The 15,411-nt window shown below is 39.7% G+C and overlaps 1 protein-coding gene across 2 annotated transcripts in view; it reads left to right on the forward strand.

Annotated features, from left to right (window-relative positions):
- The window catches only part of Qser1 (glutamine and serine rich 1), a 68,508-nt gene that overhangs the window by 35,607 nt on the left and 17,490 nt on the right, over nucleotides 1-15,411 (forward strand). For both annotated transcript variants that reach the window (XM_048361194.1, XM_048361195.1), the window contains exons 5-8: nucleotides 7,385-7,713; nucleotides 11,754-11,870; nucleotides 12,540-12,673; nucleotides 14,860-15,080. In XM_048361194.1, coding sequence (XP_048217151.1) covers nucleotides 7,385-7,713; nucleotides 11,754-11,870; nucleotides 12,540-12,673; nucleotides 14,860-15,080 — 801 coding nt within the window. The remainder of the gene's footprint in view (nucleotides 1-7,384; nucleotides 7,714-11,753; nucleotides 11,871-12,539; nucleotides 12,674-14,859; nucleotides 15,081-15,411) is intronic.

Below are 15,411 nucleotides of genomic sequence, written 5' to 3' on the forward strand. Positions count from 1 at the left end.
AGGGGTCTGTCAATTTTATTTATTTTCTCAAAGAACCAGCTTTTAGTCTTGTTTATTTTTCGAATGGTCTTTCTATTTTCTTTTCTTTTTTTTTTTTTTTTTTTTTTGGCCAGTCCTGGGCCTTGGACTCAGGGCCTGAGCACTGTCCCTGGCTTCTTCCCGCTCAAGGCTAGCACTCTGCCACTTGAGCCACAGCGCCGCTTCTGGCCGTTTTCTGTGTATGTGGTGCTGGGGAATCGAACCTAGGGCCTCGTGTATCCGAGGCAGGCACTCTAGCCACTAGGCTATATCCCCAGCCCTCTTTCTATTTTGAATCAGATTTATCTCTTCTTTAATCTTTGTGATCTCTCTCCTTCTAGTCATTTTAGGTTCGATCATTTCTTCTTTCTCCAGTTTTAGTTTCATCGTGAGGTTATTCACCTGCTCTGCTTCCATTCTTTTAATGTCAGTGCTGAGGGCAATGATCTTGCCCCTCAGGACTGCCTTAGCTGTGTCCCATAGGTTTCTTTGTGATGTATTTTCATTGTCATTGTGGCTTATGAATTCGTTGATTTCATCTTTAATTTGGTCTGTGGCCCAAGTGTTCAATAACAGTGTGGGGTTTAGCCTCCAAAAATGTGTATAGCCTCTGTGGTAAACGTTGTTGTTGAGGGTTATCTTTAATCCACTGTGGTCAGATATAATACATAGGATGACGTCAATACTTTTGTATTTGCTGAGGTTCTTTGTGTGGGCTATGACATTGTCTATTTTGGAGTATGATCCATGGGCTGCTGAGAAGAAGGTGTATTGGGTCTCTGTAGGGTGGAAGATTCTGTATAGATCTGTCAGATCCATTTGGGATATGGTGTTACTTAGGTCCTCACCTCCCTTGCTAATCCTCTGGGTGTTGGTTCTGTCTCTTGGAGAGAGTGGGGTAGCAAAGTCACCCACTATGATTGTGTTCGGGTCTATCTTGTTCTGTAGTTCTGTGAGAATTTGCTTGACATATGTAGGGCCTCTTTTGTTCGGTGAGTATACATTTATCACCGTGATGTCTTGATTCTGGATTTTTCCTTGTATTAAAATGTAGTGACCTCCTTTGTCTTTTTGAGTTGATTTTAATAAGTCCAGCTTGTCTGAGGTCAGGATGGCTACTCCTGCCGTTTTGGTAGGTGCGTTTGCTTGGAAGTTCTTGCTCCATCCTTTCATTCGGAGCCTGTTTTTATCCCTTGCTGTAAGGTGGGTCTCTTGTAGACAACAGATGGCAACTTTTTGTTTGCGGATCCATTCTGCCAGTCTGCTCCTCTTTATTGGAGAGTTTATACTGTTTATATTCAAAGAGATCAAGGATATGAGTGTTTTTTTCTCCTTCCATTTTCTGGTTGGACTGTTTTTCCTCTTTTTTTCTTGTTTTTAGTGAGCTGCTCTTTCTGTTGGGCTCTGGCTATTGTAGTTTCTTTCTGTTTCTGTCTGTGTGTCCTGTACGATTTCTGTTGGGTGAGATTCCCCTCTTAAAATTCGCTGTAGGGCTGGTTTTTTATTCACATACTCCTTTAGATCCTCTTTGCTATGGAAAGATCTGGTTTTCCCCTCGAATATGAACTCCAGCTTCGCTGGATATTTTATTCTAGATTTGCACTTGTTGGCCTGTAGAACTTGGATGGTGTTCTTCCACTCTCTTCGCGTGTGGTAGGTTTGTGTGGAGAGGTCTGCTCTTATTTGGATCCTCTTCCCATTGTAATAAATTTCTTTCTTCGCTTTGGCTGCATTCAAAATTTGCTCTTTATTCCTGAGATCTGAAGTTTTGAATATTATGTACCCTGGCGTGGCTTTTCTGGGGTCTGGTCTGCCAGGTGTCCTATAGGCTTCAGTTACCTTGATGGGGTCCTGGGTCCCTTGTGAGATTGGGGAAGTTTTCTGCAATCACTTTATTGAAAATATGTTGAAGCCCTCTGCTCTGGTATTCGGCTCCTTTTTCTATTCCAGTTATGTGCAGATTATATCTCTTTCTTTGTCCACTAGCTCCTGGATTAGTCTGCCCTGGAGCTTTACCGTTTCTTGGAGCGTGGTAATTTTCTGGTTCTTGTCGGCTGCATCATCGTCCAAGATAGAGATTCTGGATTCAATATGGTCAATTCTTTGTGCTGTGGATTCAATTGAGGAGTTTATGGATGTCAGAGAGCTATTTGTGGTTACCAGATCAGCTCTGACATGGAAATTTCTTCCTTTAAAGAGTTGTATTTTAAATCTATTTTTTCATGCATTTCACTTCTCAGGATGTCAAGGTCTTCTTTAATGGAAGTTTGCACTGTATCCATTTTTGTTTCCATTTCTTTCTTGGCTTCCTGGATGTCCTTCAAGACTTCCACTCTAAACTCCTGGAATTGTTTTCTGATTTCGTTTCTGAGCCTTTCCATCATTTCTGCTAACATAGCCTCAGTTGATTTTTTTATTCTCCATCTCCTCTTCAGTCATGCTGCTTTTTGGAGCTGGCAAGTTGGCTTGCCCTTTGATGAACTGTGTTATATTTCTTTGTGATTTGCACATCTGGAGATCTGTGGGTTGCTTCCCTGGTTTGGCTTTGTGCTGGTTCCCTCTGGTCTGTCAGTGGGAGACCTGTGTCCTGGCTCTGGGTTTGAGTTTGGCTGTTGAACCTTACTGCCCAGTGGGTGAGCATGACCGTCTTGGTTGTTGCCGGGGTGGTCACCCTCCCTGTACTTGAGGGTGGGTAGGTTCTGAGTATTTCTCTGCAGGACAGTGTCCTGCCGCTGTGTTGTGCTGACCCTAACGTGCCCCTGGTGGGGATTTGCTGGTCGCTGATTCAGCGTGGCATGGAGGCTTTTCTCTTCTTTGGTTCTTTTTTCCCCACTCTGTATCTTGGTCAGAGGAGCTCACCTCCCAGGCGGTTCGTCGTCCTGTGCACGTGCATATCATGCCATAAACAGTTTTGATGTTTTTTTGTTTTTTGGGTTTTTTTTGGCCAGTCCTGGGGCTTGGACTCAGGGTCTGAGCCCTGTCCCTGGCTTCTTTTTGCTCAAGGCTAGCACTCTGCCACTTGAGCCACAGCGCCACTTCTGGCCGTTTTCTGTATATGTGCTGCTGAGGAATCGAACCCAGGGCCTCATGTATACGAGGCAAGCTCTCTTGCCACTAGGCCATATCCCCAGCCCTTACCCAGGCTTCTTATCTCTGTTGTTACATGTACACACACACTCTCACACACTCACATATTTCACTGGTATTGTTTTCAGTAGCATGATCCCTGCCTCCAACACTTCTCATTCATTTTCCTGCCCAGGCTGGCTTTAACCATGACCTCAGATCTCAGCTTCCTGAAGAGCTAGGATTACAAATGTGAGCACCAGGCACCTGGTGGTTGTTTGTTTGTTTGTTTGAGATCAGGACTCCAATCCCATATCTAATGCTCTTACTCACTGGCTGGTGCTCTGCCACCTGAGCCACACCTTCAACTTCTGTTTAGTTTTAATTTATTTAACACTTTATTCTTCATTCTTTCATGTCTTCTCTTTTGAATCATCTCTTCTTTTTGCATCTGGTGAAAACAAATAGCTTGGCAATAGCATGCATGAAGCTCTGGGTTCCATTCTTCAGTACCACAGGAACAGCAAAAGCTGGAAATGGCACTCAAGTTGCTAGCCTTGAGCAAAGGAAGCTCAGGGATAGTGCCCAGGCCCTGAGTTCAAGCCCCAGAACCAGGGGAAAAAATAGCTTGGCAATTTCCTTTTCATTTTCTTCATTTTTCTTCCTAGCAATTTCCCTCCTTTTTTGCTCACAGTGAATAATTAGAAAGTATAAAATTCTTATTCATTTATTCATCTTTTCTTCATATGAACATGGTTTCTCAGTCCTTTTACCAGTTTAAAAAAGAAAAGAAAATTGTAAAAATCCTGTGGATTTGTATATTAACAATTTGTATGTTAAATAATTTTAACTACTGTATCCACCCAAGAAAAACATTCTTTTTTTTTTTTGGCCAGTCCTGGGTCTTGGACTCAGGGCCTGAGCACTGTCCCTGGCTTCTTCCTGCTCAAGGCTAGCACTCTGCCACCTGAGTCACAGCGCCCCTTCTGGCTGTTTTCCATATATGTGGTGCTGGGGAGTCGAACCGAGAGCTTCATGTGTAGGAGGCAAGCACTCTTGCCACTAGGCCATATCCCCAGCTCCACTTTTGGCTCTTTTCTGTTTTTTTAGCTCTGCTCCTTCCCCCCTCCTTCCCCGTCATGGAGCTTGAACTCTGGGCCTGGGCACTATCCCTGAGCTCTACCACTTGAGCCACAGCCCCACTTCCAGTTTTCTGGTGGTTAATTGGAGATAAGAGCCTCATGGACTTCGATGCCCAGGCTCTCTTTGAACCTTGATCTTCAGATCTCAGACTCTTGTGTAGCTAGGATTACAAACTTGCCAGCTGGCTCTTTGTTGTTGTTTTTTTTTCCCATAGCTATCTTTAAATTTAATTTTATTGTAAGTTACATATATAAGGTAATGAGTATATTTCTTGTCAAACTTGTTACCCCCTCCATTTTTCTTCCACCTTCCCTCCTCCCCATCTCCCATCTCCCCCTTCTTTGTTTTCTTAGACAAAGTCTTGCTATGTAGCCAGTCTGGCTGCAGACTAATGATCCTCCATAGGTATCATAGCCTAAGTGCTGAGATTACAGGCTTGCCTTTGCTTATTTTAAAATTAGTTACAAGTTTTTGATATGGTGGCACAAGAGTTCTATACATATTCTGAACACAAATCTCTAATAAGTATGTGAGTTAATTTTGTAGAGTACAAGGAAAAGATACAACTTCATTCTTTTGTGTGTGGCTATCTTGTTGTTTTAAGCACTATGTCTTAAAAAGTATTCTTTCCCTACTTACTGATTTTGATACCTTTGAAAACCATTTATCATAAATACTGGAGAGGACTATGCAGTGTATAATGTCATTGTCTTGTTACAGCTTTAAAATTGTGGAATGTTGTCTTTCTTATTTCAAGATTGTTTTGGTTATAGGTCTTTTTCACTTCGATGAGCATTTCAGGATCTGTGTGTCAAATAATGGGGGAAATGCGTTCTATAAAAACTAAGATTTAGGGCCTGGGAATGTGGCTTAGCAGTAGAGTGCTTGCCTAGCGTGCATGAACCCCAGGGTTTGTATCCTAAGCACCACATCAACAGAAAAATCCAGAAGTGGTGCTGTGACCCAATTTGTAGAGTGCTAGCCTTGAGCAAAAAGAAACCAGGGACAGTGCTCAGGCCCAGAGTTCAAGCCCTAGAACAGGCAAAAACAAAGATTTAGTTAAATCTTTTAGTCAGCTTGGGTACTATTGCCATCAACAATTTGAGTCTTAGGATCTATAAACATGGAGTATTCATTCACTCATGGTATTAGGGCTGAACTCGGTGCCTCACACTTTGCTAGGTGCCACCTGACCTGTGCCTCCAGCTCATTTCTTTTTCACTTGAAATAGGGTCTTGGCTAACTTTGTCTACAGTGACCTCAAACTTAGTATCTTCCTGCGACTACATCCTGAGAAGTTAGGATTATAAGCAAATAGCTAGAGTTACAGGTGTGTTCTACCACCTGACTTTTTAAAGGTCTTATAGTTTTCACAGTGTGATAGTTTCACAGTGTGTAAATTTTGTAACATAAACATATTCCTTGGGCTAGGAATATGGCCTAGTGGTAGAGTGCTTGCCTCATATACATGAAGCCCTGGGTTTGATTCCTCAGCCCCACATATATAGAAAAAGCCAGAAGGGGCACTGTGGCTCAAGTGGTAGAGTGCTAGCCTTGAACAAAAAGCCAGGGACAGTGCCCAGGCCCTGAGTTCCAAGCCCCAGCACTGGCAAAACAACAACAACAACAAATTCCTAAATAATATACTAGTTTCAGTGCTACTGTAAATGAAATTGTTTTCCTAATTTCATTTTTAGATTGTTCATTAAAGTTTTTAGAAATACATTTGATTTTTGTACTCTAAAATTTTTTTTTTTGCCAGTCCTGGGGCTTGGACTCAGTGCCTAAGCACTGTCCCTGGCTTCTTTTTGCTCAAGGCTAGCACTCTGCCACTTGAGCCACAGCGCCACTTCTGGCCATTTTCTGTATATGTGGTGCTGGGGAATCGAACCCAGGGCCTCATGTATATGAGGCAGGCACTCTTGCCACTAGGCCATATCCCCAGCCCTGTACTCTACAATCTTAACATCTTCATTTATTTCTAAACAGCTTTTAGCAAGATTCTTAAGATTTTATATGGAAGATTCTAAAATGAAGGATTATTTATAGATATCCTTCTTATGGAAAAGCACTCAATTTTCCTCACTAATTTCCTAGCTATCCCCTATCAAGCTGAGGAGATTTTCTATTTTTAGGTTGCTGGATGTTTTGTACATAATTTTGCCAGTGGGTTTTTTCTTTTTGCAGCAATTAGATGATTCTGTTGTTTTGTGTTGACATAGTATATCGCAGGAACTGATTGTCAGATATTAACCAACCTTACATTCCTGAGACAAATCCTACTTGTTCATAACTGTATGCTTTTCATTTGTTTCTTGTTCTGAAGATTAAAATCAGGACCTCATGCATTCTAGGCTGTCATTGGATTTGCTTGTATGTTGAAAATTTTTACATCATATAGGATATTGGTCTATAGATTCTCATATTTCTGTCTGGTTTTGGTATTAGAATAATTCTGCCCTCATAGAATGAGTTGGAAAGTATTTCCTAATAATTTTTAGAGTTTATGAAGGATTAGTGTTAATTCTTTTTTAATTCTTGATAGACTTAGCAGTAAAGCCATTTGAGCCTGTGCTTGTTTTTTCTTTGTAGGATGCTTTAAATTACCTAATTCTCTTTATGTGATATTAGTCTATTTTGATTTTCTATTTCTATTGAGACTTTAGTAGCTTGTACCTTTCTAGGAATTTGTCTAGTACATATAAGTAAGTTTATTGGCAAAGTTTTTCTTAATATTACTTTATAATCTTTTTTAAAATTTCAATAGCTACTAGCACTGCTATTTCAAATTATATATCCCCCACTTCCCCCTCCACACACATTTTGTTAGCCTTTCTCTCATCTTTATTTGGCTTGGTTAGTAGACCCTTCCTTGTCTTCTTTCATGTGTCTCTATTTTTTTCAAATTATCTTTGACTTAAAGTAGAGCTTGGGGGAACAATAAGTACATAGATGCAGGTTTGCAATAAGGTGTTCAACGATATTGCCATCCAGATTTAACTTGTCTGTCTTTCATTCTTGAATTAATAACCATTTTTTATTTCTTTTGTGATATTTTAATCAATTGATTGCAAAATAGTCAAGTCTAAACTCTTTAGATTTACAGGAAGCCTGTGATGTTTAAATATTTGTTTCTCTGATTTTGTATGTGTTTTAGTTTCAGATGCCCTACCAGTGGCAACTTCTAGCCCATCTGCCAGTACTACTAGTACTGCTACTGCTTCCTCCACCACTGTTGGTGCACCTAAGCAAGAACTGCTCCACTGTACTTCATCTGCAGTAAACATCCTGGAAAATATAAACTGCACCGAACCCCCAAAGTCTGTTGAACTTGATGGTCTTCCTTCAGACCAATTCGCAAAAGGACAGGACACTGTTGCCATAGAAGGTTTTACAGATGAGGAAAACACAGAAAGTGGAGGAGAAGGCCAATACAGAGAGCGTGATGAATTTGTGGTAAAGATAGAAGACATAGAGACATTTAAGGTGATACTGCTGTTTACTGGTGTGAAGATCATAATTTAGTTGAAGTGCCTGTGATATGATGGTGACTTCAAGGCATGCTCTACTTAATAGAGAGTTCTTTTTTTTCCAGTTACTTAGAGTTATCATAAATATTTGATAAGACAAAACTAGATGTCAGTTGTTGTTTTGAAATGTCTCGTGCACCCCAGGATCTCCTTAAAGATGTTAGGTAGCCCAAGCTAAGCTGTCCTCCAACTCCAGATCCTTTTGCCCTAGCCTCCCAAATGCTGTGATTACAGTCATGTACTACCTACCATACCATGTTCAACCAATGTCTGATATTTGATTAATTGACTGATTGAGCCAGTACTGGGGCTTGAACTCAAGGGCTTGACACTTTTACTAGGCTTTTTCAATCATACCTGGAACTATACCACTTGATTCATACCTCCAGTTCAGCATTTTGCTAGCTAATTGGAGACAGTTTTTCATACTTTTCTGCTTTGAACTGTGACCATCCAGGACTCAGTGTCCTGAGTAACTAGAATTGCAAGTATGAACCACCAGCACCTAGCTGTCATTGTTTTGTTTTGTTTTTACCAGTCCTGGGGCTTGGACTCAGGGCCTGACTTGTTTGCTCAAGGCTAACACTCCACCTCTCGAGCTGCAGCACTGCTTGTGGCTTTTTCTGTTATGTGGTGCTGAGAAATCGAACTCATGGCTTCGTGCATATTAGGCAAGCCCTTGCTAAGCCACATTCCCAGCCCCAGCTGCCACTGTTTAGGAAAAGGAAAATTTGAAAATAATTTTAACTCTCTTGATTGTATGTATTTCTGAGTAATTGGTTGTATTTGACAATTGCACTAGTTTTAGAATGTTAATTTTTTTGTTTTGTTTTTTTGCCAGTCCTGGGGCTTGGACTCAGGGCCTGAGCACTGTCCCTGGCTTCTTTTTGTTGTATTTTTTTTTTTTTTTTTTTTGGCCAGTCCTGGGCCTTGGACTCAGGGCCTGAGCACTGTCCCTGGCTTCTTCCCGCTCAAGGCTAGCACTCTGCCACTTGAGCCACAGCGCCGCTTCTGGCCGTTTTCTGTATATGTGGTGCTGGGGAATCGAACCTAGGGCCTCGTGTATATGAGGCAGGCACTCTTGCCACTAGGCTATATCCCCAGCCCCCCTGGCTTCTTTTTGCTCAAGGCTAGCACTATGCCACTTGAGCCACAGCACCCCTTCTGGCCTTTTTGTATATATGTGGTGCTGAGGAATCGAACCCAGGGCTTCATGTATATGAGGCAAGCAAGCACTCTTGCCACTAGGCCATATTCCCAGCCCTGTTTATTTTTATTTATTTATTTTTTATTTTTTTTTTTTTTTTTTGGCCAGTCCTGGGGCTTGGACTCAGGGCCTGAGCACTGTCCCTGGCTTCTTTTTGCTCAAGGCTAGAACTCTGCCACTTGAGCCACAGCGCCACTTCTGGCCATTTTCTGTATACGTGGTGCTGGGGAATCGAACCTAGGGCTTCATGTATAGGAGGCAAGCACTCTTGCCACTAGGCCATATCCCCAGCCCTCCTGTTTATTTTTTTGAGTCTCCCATTTCTACATATTATTAGAAGTTTTTAGAAAATGACTGTTTTTATAGTTTAAGTTTTAAAAGACTGGGAAGGGACTCAAGCCCTTATCCTAGTTACTTAGGAGAATGGCAATCACAAGATTGCACTTTAAAGCCAGCCCAAGGCCAAAAATAAATACACAAGACTCTCTCTACCTGTGGCTGGGTACTGTGATTTGGACCCATCATCTCAGTCATGCAAGGAAGGTGGGCATAAAAAGAATCTTGGGCCTGGCCTTCTTTGGGGTTGAGTAAAACCTTATTTGGAGAATAATCAACACCAAAAATGGAGCTGGCAGAGTAGCTCCAGTGGTAGAGTGCCTAACATGCATGAGGCCCTCAGTTTAATAAAAATATTAGAACTAGGGGGCTGGGGATATGGCCTAGTGGCAAGAATGCCTGCCTCATATACATGAGGCCCTGGGTTCGATTCCCCAGCACCATATGTACAGAAAATGGCCAGAAGTGGCGCTGTGGCTCAAGTGGCAGAGTGCTAGCCTTGAGCAAAAAAAGAAGCCAGGGACAGTGCTCAGGCCCTGAGTCCAAGCCCCAGGACTGGCCAAAAATATATATATATATATATATATATTAGAACTATAACTTAACAGTGTAATTTGGCCTTGCTGAAGATAAAATATTCCCAGATTTTATATTGTTATTATAAAGGTGATGTACAAAGGGGTTACAGTTACATAAGCCAAGTAAAAAAGTACATTTCTTTTTGGACAGTGTCAACCCTTCACTTGCTCTCTCCCAGTTGTTCCTTCCCATTTCCACCTATAACTTGTATAGTTCGTATTCAATATAGTGTCCAGTGAGTACCATTGCTGCATTTGTTTATCCTTTGTCCCTCCATTTCTGTGCCTCCCCTTACACTCCTAAAGTGATGTAAATGAACAAACAGAACAAAAGGAAAAAAGAAAAAAAAATTCTTGTTTTCATTTCCTGGATTCATTTAGATAAATATTTTTTTGTGTGATCAGATGCATCATAGGCTTTGTGCCTTTCTGTTCCTCTCCTAAGACTATCCTTTGGTCTCACTGTATATGAATGCCTAGTATATTTTCAGTGAGTTTTTTGTTTGTTTGTTTTGGTTAGTTTTGTGGCTTGAACTTGGGGCCTAGCCACTGTCCCCGAGCTTTCTTGCTCAGGGCTAGTGGTTTACCACTTTGAGCCACAGCTCCACTTTGGTTTTCAGGTGGTTCTCAGCCACCTGACTAGCTGGCATTACAGGTATGAGCCACCAGCACCCAGCTATTTTTAGATTTTTGTTTACTTGTTTTGTTTTTGTTTTTGTTTTCTTTTGTTAGGATTGGGAATGATGACAGTGAAATAACAAAATTCAATCATCTATTTTCTACCATTCACAATTAACAGCTGTTATAAAAGTTTAGTGTATTTGTTTCTTCTCTTTTAAAGTACCTTATAGTTGTATAAATAATATGTGGCAATTGAAGAAGAAATAGTATATGACAAAGCAGAAGACTTTCCAGTAGTTTTAGCCATATTAGAGGACTTAGAACTTTGTACTAGGGAGCTTTTTATTTCTGCAAGAAATAAGCAGAAACAGAATAATCCTAACCAAGTTATAAAGATTTATTGGTGGCCAGGAGTTTGGTCTAGTGGTAGTGTGCTTGCCTAGCATGCATGAAGCCATGTTTTCGATTCCTCAGTACCACATACACAGAAAAAGCCAGAAGTGGTGCTATGGCTCAAGTGATAGAGTGCTAGCCTTGAACAAAAAGAGTTTAAGGACAGTGCCCAAGCCCTGAGTTCTAGCCCCAGGACTGGCAAAAAAAAAGAATTACTGGTAATAGTAGAGTGTACAGTAGCTCAGTGGTAGAGCTATGTATATATAATAAGACATATATATATAAGCTATGTATATTTATATAATAGCTTTTATATAATATATAGTAATATATATATAAAATTCAACTAGAAATAAGAGTTAACTAGGCATGTCTTTAAAAATTACAGATGTAAGGAAGTAGTGCTGTGGCTCAAGTGATAGAGTGCTAGCCTTGAGCAAAAGAAGCTCAGGGACAGCGCTGTGGCCCTGAGATCAAGCCCTAGGATTGGCAAAAAGGAAAATAAAAACAAAAAATGTTGCCACTTGCAGGTGGCTACTCGTAGCTACTCAGGAGGCTGAGATCTGAGGATCACAGTTCAAAGCCAACCTGGGCAAGAAAGTCCCTGTGACACTCTTGTCTCCAATTAACCACTCAAAAACTAGAAGTGGCCCCTAAGTCTTAAATGTTAGAGCTCAGCCTTGAGTACAGGTTGGCTCAGGAACAGTACATAGGCCCCTGAGTTCAAGCCCCATAACTGACAAAAATTTTAGAAAAAATAATTTATATAATACTATTATTTTTATAAAGTTAACAGATATAATATAGAGTATGAAATATGTTAATACTTTTCCTAAGTATAATTAATTCTACTTATTACAGGAAGCTTTAAAGATAGGAAAAGAACCTCCAGCTATTTGGAAAGTACAAAAAGCTTTATTGCAGAAATTTGTTCCCGAAATTCGAGATGGGCAAAGAGAATTTGCTGCTACAAATAGTGTAAGTAAAATGCTTTTTGTTTTTGTGATATTGTGGTTTGAACTCAGCGCCTTTTTCTTCTTAGATACCACTCAGGTTGTGTCCCCAACCCTAAAATGCTTGCGTTAATTATAATTAACCTTTTTATATTTTTACACTGAACCTGGGAAAAATAAAAACCTTGTATTTTAATACATTTTATATTGAGTGTTTATGGCTTAAAAGAGCATAAAGTTTGACCTGTGTAGTATGTGATGCTGTCATGTGATGTAACAACATATAAATCCCAGTGTTTAAAATGTAAATGACTTCCTACTGTTGCTTAACACACATACATATACATACATTTGAAAGGGACTAGTGTTAGTGGACTTAGATGCTTTCATATTAGTTATTCTAACAAATACCCTGATATACTAGAAGACAGATATTCTTTTATTCTTACATAGCTGTTCAGTGGTTTTGAGTTAGTATCTGCCAGGTAACATCGCTTGTATAGCCAGTATGGGCTGGTTTATAGTCAAGAATGAACATAGAGGACTGAGGATATATAGCTCAGTGGTAGAGCACCTATTTAGCATGTACAAGACTCTGGGTTTGGTTCCCAAACTATATAACTTAATTATATAACACATACATAATTATGTAAAAACTGTATAGGTATGTAATTCAGGATGTTTCTCTCCTTAGTACCTTGGATATTTTGGAGATGCAAAGACTAAATACAAAAGGATATATGTGAAGTTCATTGAAAATGCAAACAAAAAGGAATATGTCAGAGTATGTTCTAAAAAGCCCAGAAGCAAGCCTTCACAAACTATCAGGTATTTCTTTTCTTTTTAATATAATTTTATTATTATTATTATTGTATTATATAGAGGGGTCACCATATCATAATTCAAGTAATGAATACATTTTCCTTCAGTTTCCCCCTTCTGTCTCTGCTTACAAGTTGCATAGTTCATTTTCCACATAATACATACTGAATACCATGATTGCATTTGTTCACCCCTCCCCTGTTCCTTTCAGTGCCTCCCCTTTGCATATGTTTTCTTATGTAATTTATAGACGTATTACAGTGTCATTGTACAAAGGAGTATATCTACTGAATAGATTGATTTGTTTGCATTATGAACAAATGTGCTTGTAAAGCTAATGGCTGTCTATTATGGGAAAGTACTTTTTTCTTAGTCCTTTCGGTGTCAATGTGGGAAAAATAGAATTTAGAGTGAAATGATTTGAGTCTGCCTTTTTGTGACAGAGAAGATAAATTTTCCTGAAGCCTTTTTTTCTACCTATAAAATGAAAATAAGTGAATGTCAAGTTTACAATGAGAAATTTTTTCATTATCATTAAGTAGTTGTACAAAGAGGATATAATTCCATAAGTCAGGTAATGAGTACAGTGCTCTTGATCACTGTCATCCCTTCCATCATTCTCCTCATGTTTTCAAATATTATCTATATGTACATTTTTCTAAAGTACAGTAAGATATATAAATATATTATGCATACAAAAGAAAGAAAAAAGTAAGCTCTTATTTTTTACAGAACTCTAAAAAATATTGAAATAGTAAGCTGGGTGTTAGAGGCTTAATCCTGTAATCCTAGCTACTCAGGAGGCTGAGATGTGAGGGTGGAGGTTCAGGGCCAGCTAGGGCAGGAAATTCTATGAGACTGGTATCTCCAGTTAGCTACCAGAAAAACCAGAAGTGGAGCTGTGGCTCAAAGTGGTAGAACTCAGAGACAGTACCCAGGCCCTGAGTTCAAGCCCCGTGACTGACTGAAAAAAAAAAAAAGTGAATAATCTAATTTAAAGTTATAGTATTAGCTCACTCCTCCTCCCTCCATTCCTGTGCTCTCTCTCCCCTTTTCTCTTTACCCCTCAAAATATGTTTCTACTTCTTGGCATTCATTTTGATAGACATTATATTAGTTGCTCAGAGGAGTTACACTTTTGGAATCCTCCTTTAAGTATACCATCCTTTACAGCATGCACACACACACACCAGTCGTCCTTAAGTATACCATCCTTTACAGCACACACACACACACACACACACACACACACACACACTCTCCCAGGGTTTGAACTCAGCTTGGGTGCTGTCCTTGAGCTTTTTTAAGGCTAGCTGTTTTGCCACTTCTGGCTGTTTGGGGCAGTTAATTGGAGATAAGAGTCTTACAGACTTTCCTGCCTAGGCTGTCTTTGAACCACAGTCTTCAGGTCTCGCCCTTCTGAGTAGCTAGGATTACAGGCATGAGCCACTGCCACCCAGCTAGTGGTGATTTTTTTTATTTAAAAAACAAAACAAAACCATGACACCCATATATTGCTAAAAACGTGTAGCATTTTGATCATATGTACCTGGGTTGTCATAGCATAAATATGGGAGATAACTGATCTGTCTCATTCTGTGATGAGAATATTTTCAATCTACTGCCACTCAGGTCTAGTGTAATTAAGATTACCACAAATTGGAATTTCTCACATAGTTTTTAAATGATGGAATTTAGCCATTTATATTTCTAGACCCAACATAGAACAGATCTTTTTTTTTTTTTTTTTTAGAACAGCTCTTTTGAGGCTCTCACTAAGATGAATTTGGATTTGTATGTTGAAACCTAATACCAGAGCTTGTAAGTTTCTGGCAGCCACAGCTAGATTTGGTTGTCAACAATTTTTTTATGCAGGACTTCCAAAAGGCTCTAATCACTGTACAGATTCATATTTTCTAGAAAATGAGTTCGTAAAGAAAGGGGAAAAATGAAGACAGAAATGGGGATTGAACTGTTAGCCCTTTAATAACTGAATGTTGATTACCAGTATTTATATAGGATGTATCATAAAGGATATATTTTGAGAAAACTTTATGGGAATCACTTGAGATATATAGGATTTGGACTTATTTTGAGAGTGTTGTTGAGGGTATTTAATCTTTTCCATGGTTATATGCTTTTCTAATGACAAGATTTAAATGTATTAATTAAATTTGCTTGTAACATTACAGAACTGTTCAGGCCAAGCCAAGTAATAGCAATAAAACTTCTGATCCTCCAACATCAAAAATGACTACAACTTCAAAAGCCCCTTCCACAAAACCCAAAGTTAAACAGCTAAAAATAAAGGCTGAGCCACCACCAAAGAAACGGAAGAAATGGAAAGAAGAATTCTCATCCTCACAATCTGAGTCCTCTCCTGAGGTCCATTCCAGCAGCAGTGATGATGGGGGTGAGTTTTCCATGAAACCAGCATCTCTGACAGGCTACATGAATGTACAGGGTGGGTCAGGGGTAGTGCCAGTTCAGAATTGATTTTTTTCCCCCAGATTTATCTCCTAAAAGTTGTGCTGTGCTTCTGTGAAAATAACACCCACTGAGGAACAGTTGGGCCATAAAATCATCTTTGTAAAATAGAATAGTCAGAGTTTTGATTGCATCAGTAATGTGAAGTACAAGGGTTAGGTGAGATGACTAGTAAGAATTCTCGCGTTCTAAACTTGTGAGTCTGTGTTTATGCCAAAATAAAAGAGCTACAAACCTAGAAATTAGCAACTTAGAAG

Source organism: Perognathus longimembris, chromosome 13 (genome assembly GCF_023159225.1).
Source record: "Perognathus longimembris pacificus isolate PPM17 chromosome 13, ASM2315922v1, whole genome shotgun sequence".
Classification (NCBI taxonomy): domain Eukaryota; kingdom Metazoa; phylum Chordata; class Mammalia; order Rodentia; family Heteromyidae; genus Perognathus; species Perognathus longimembris.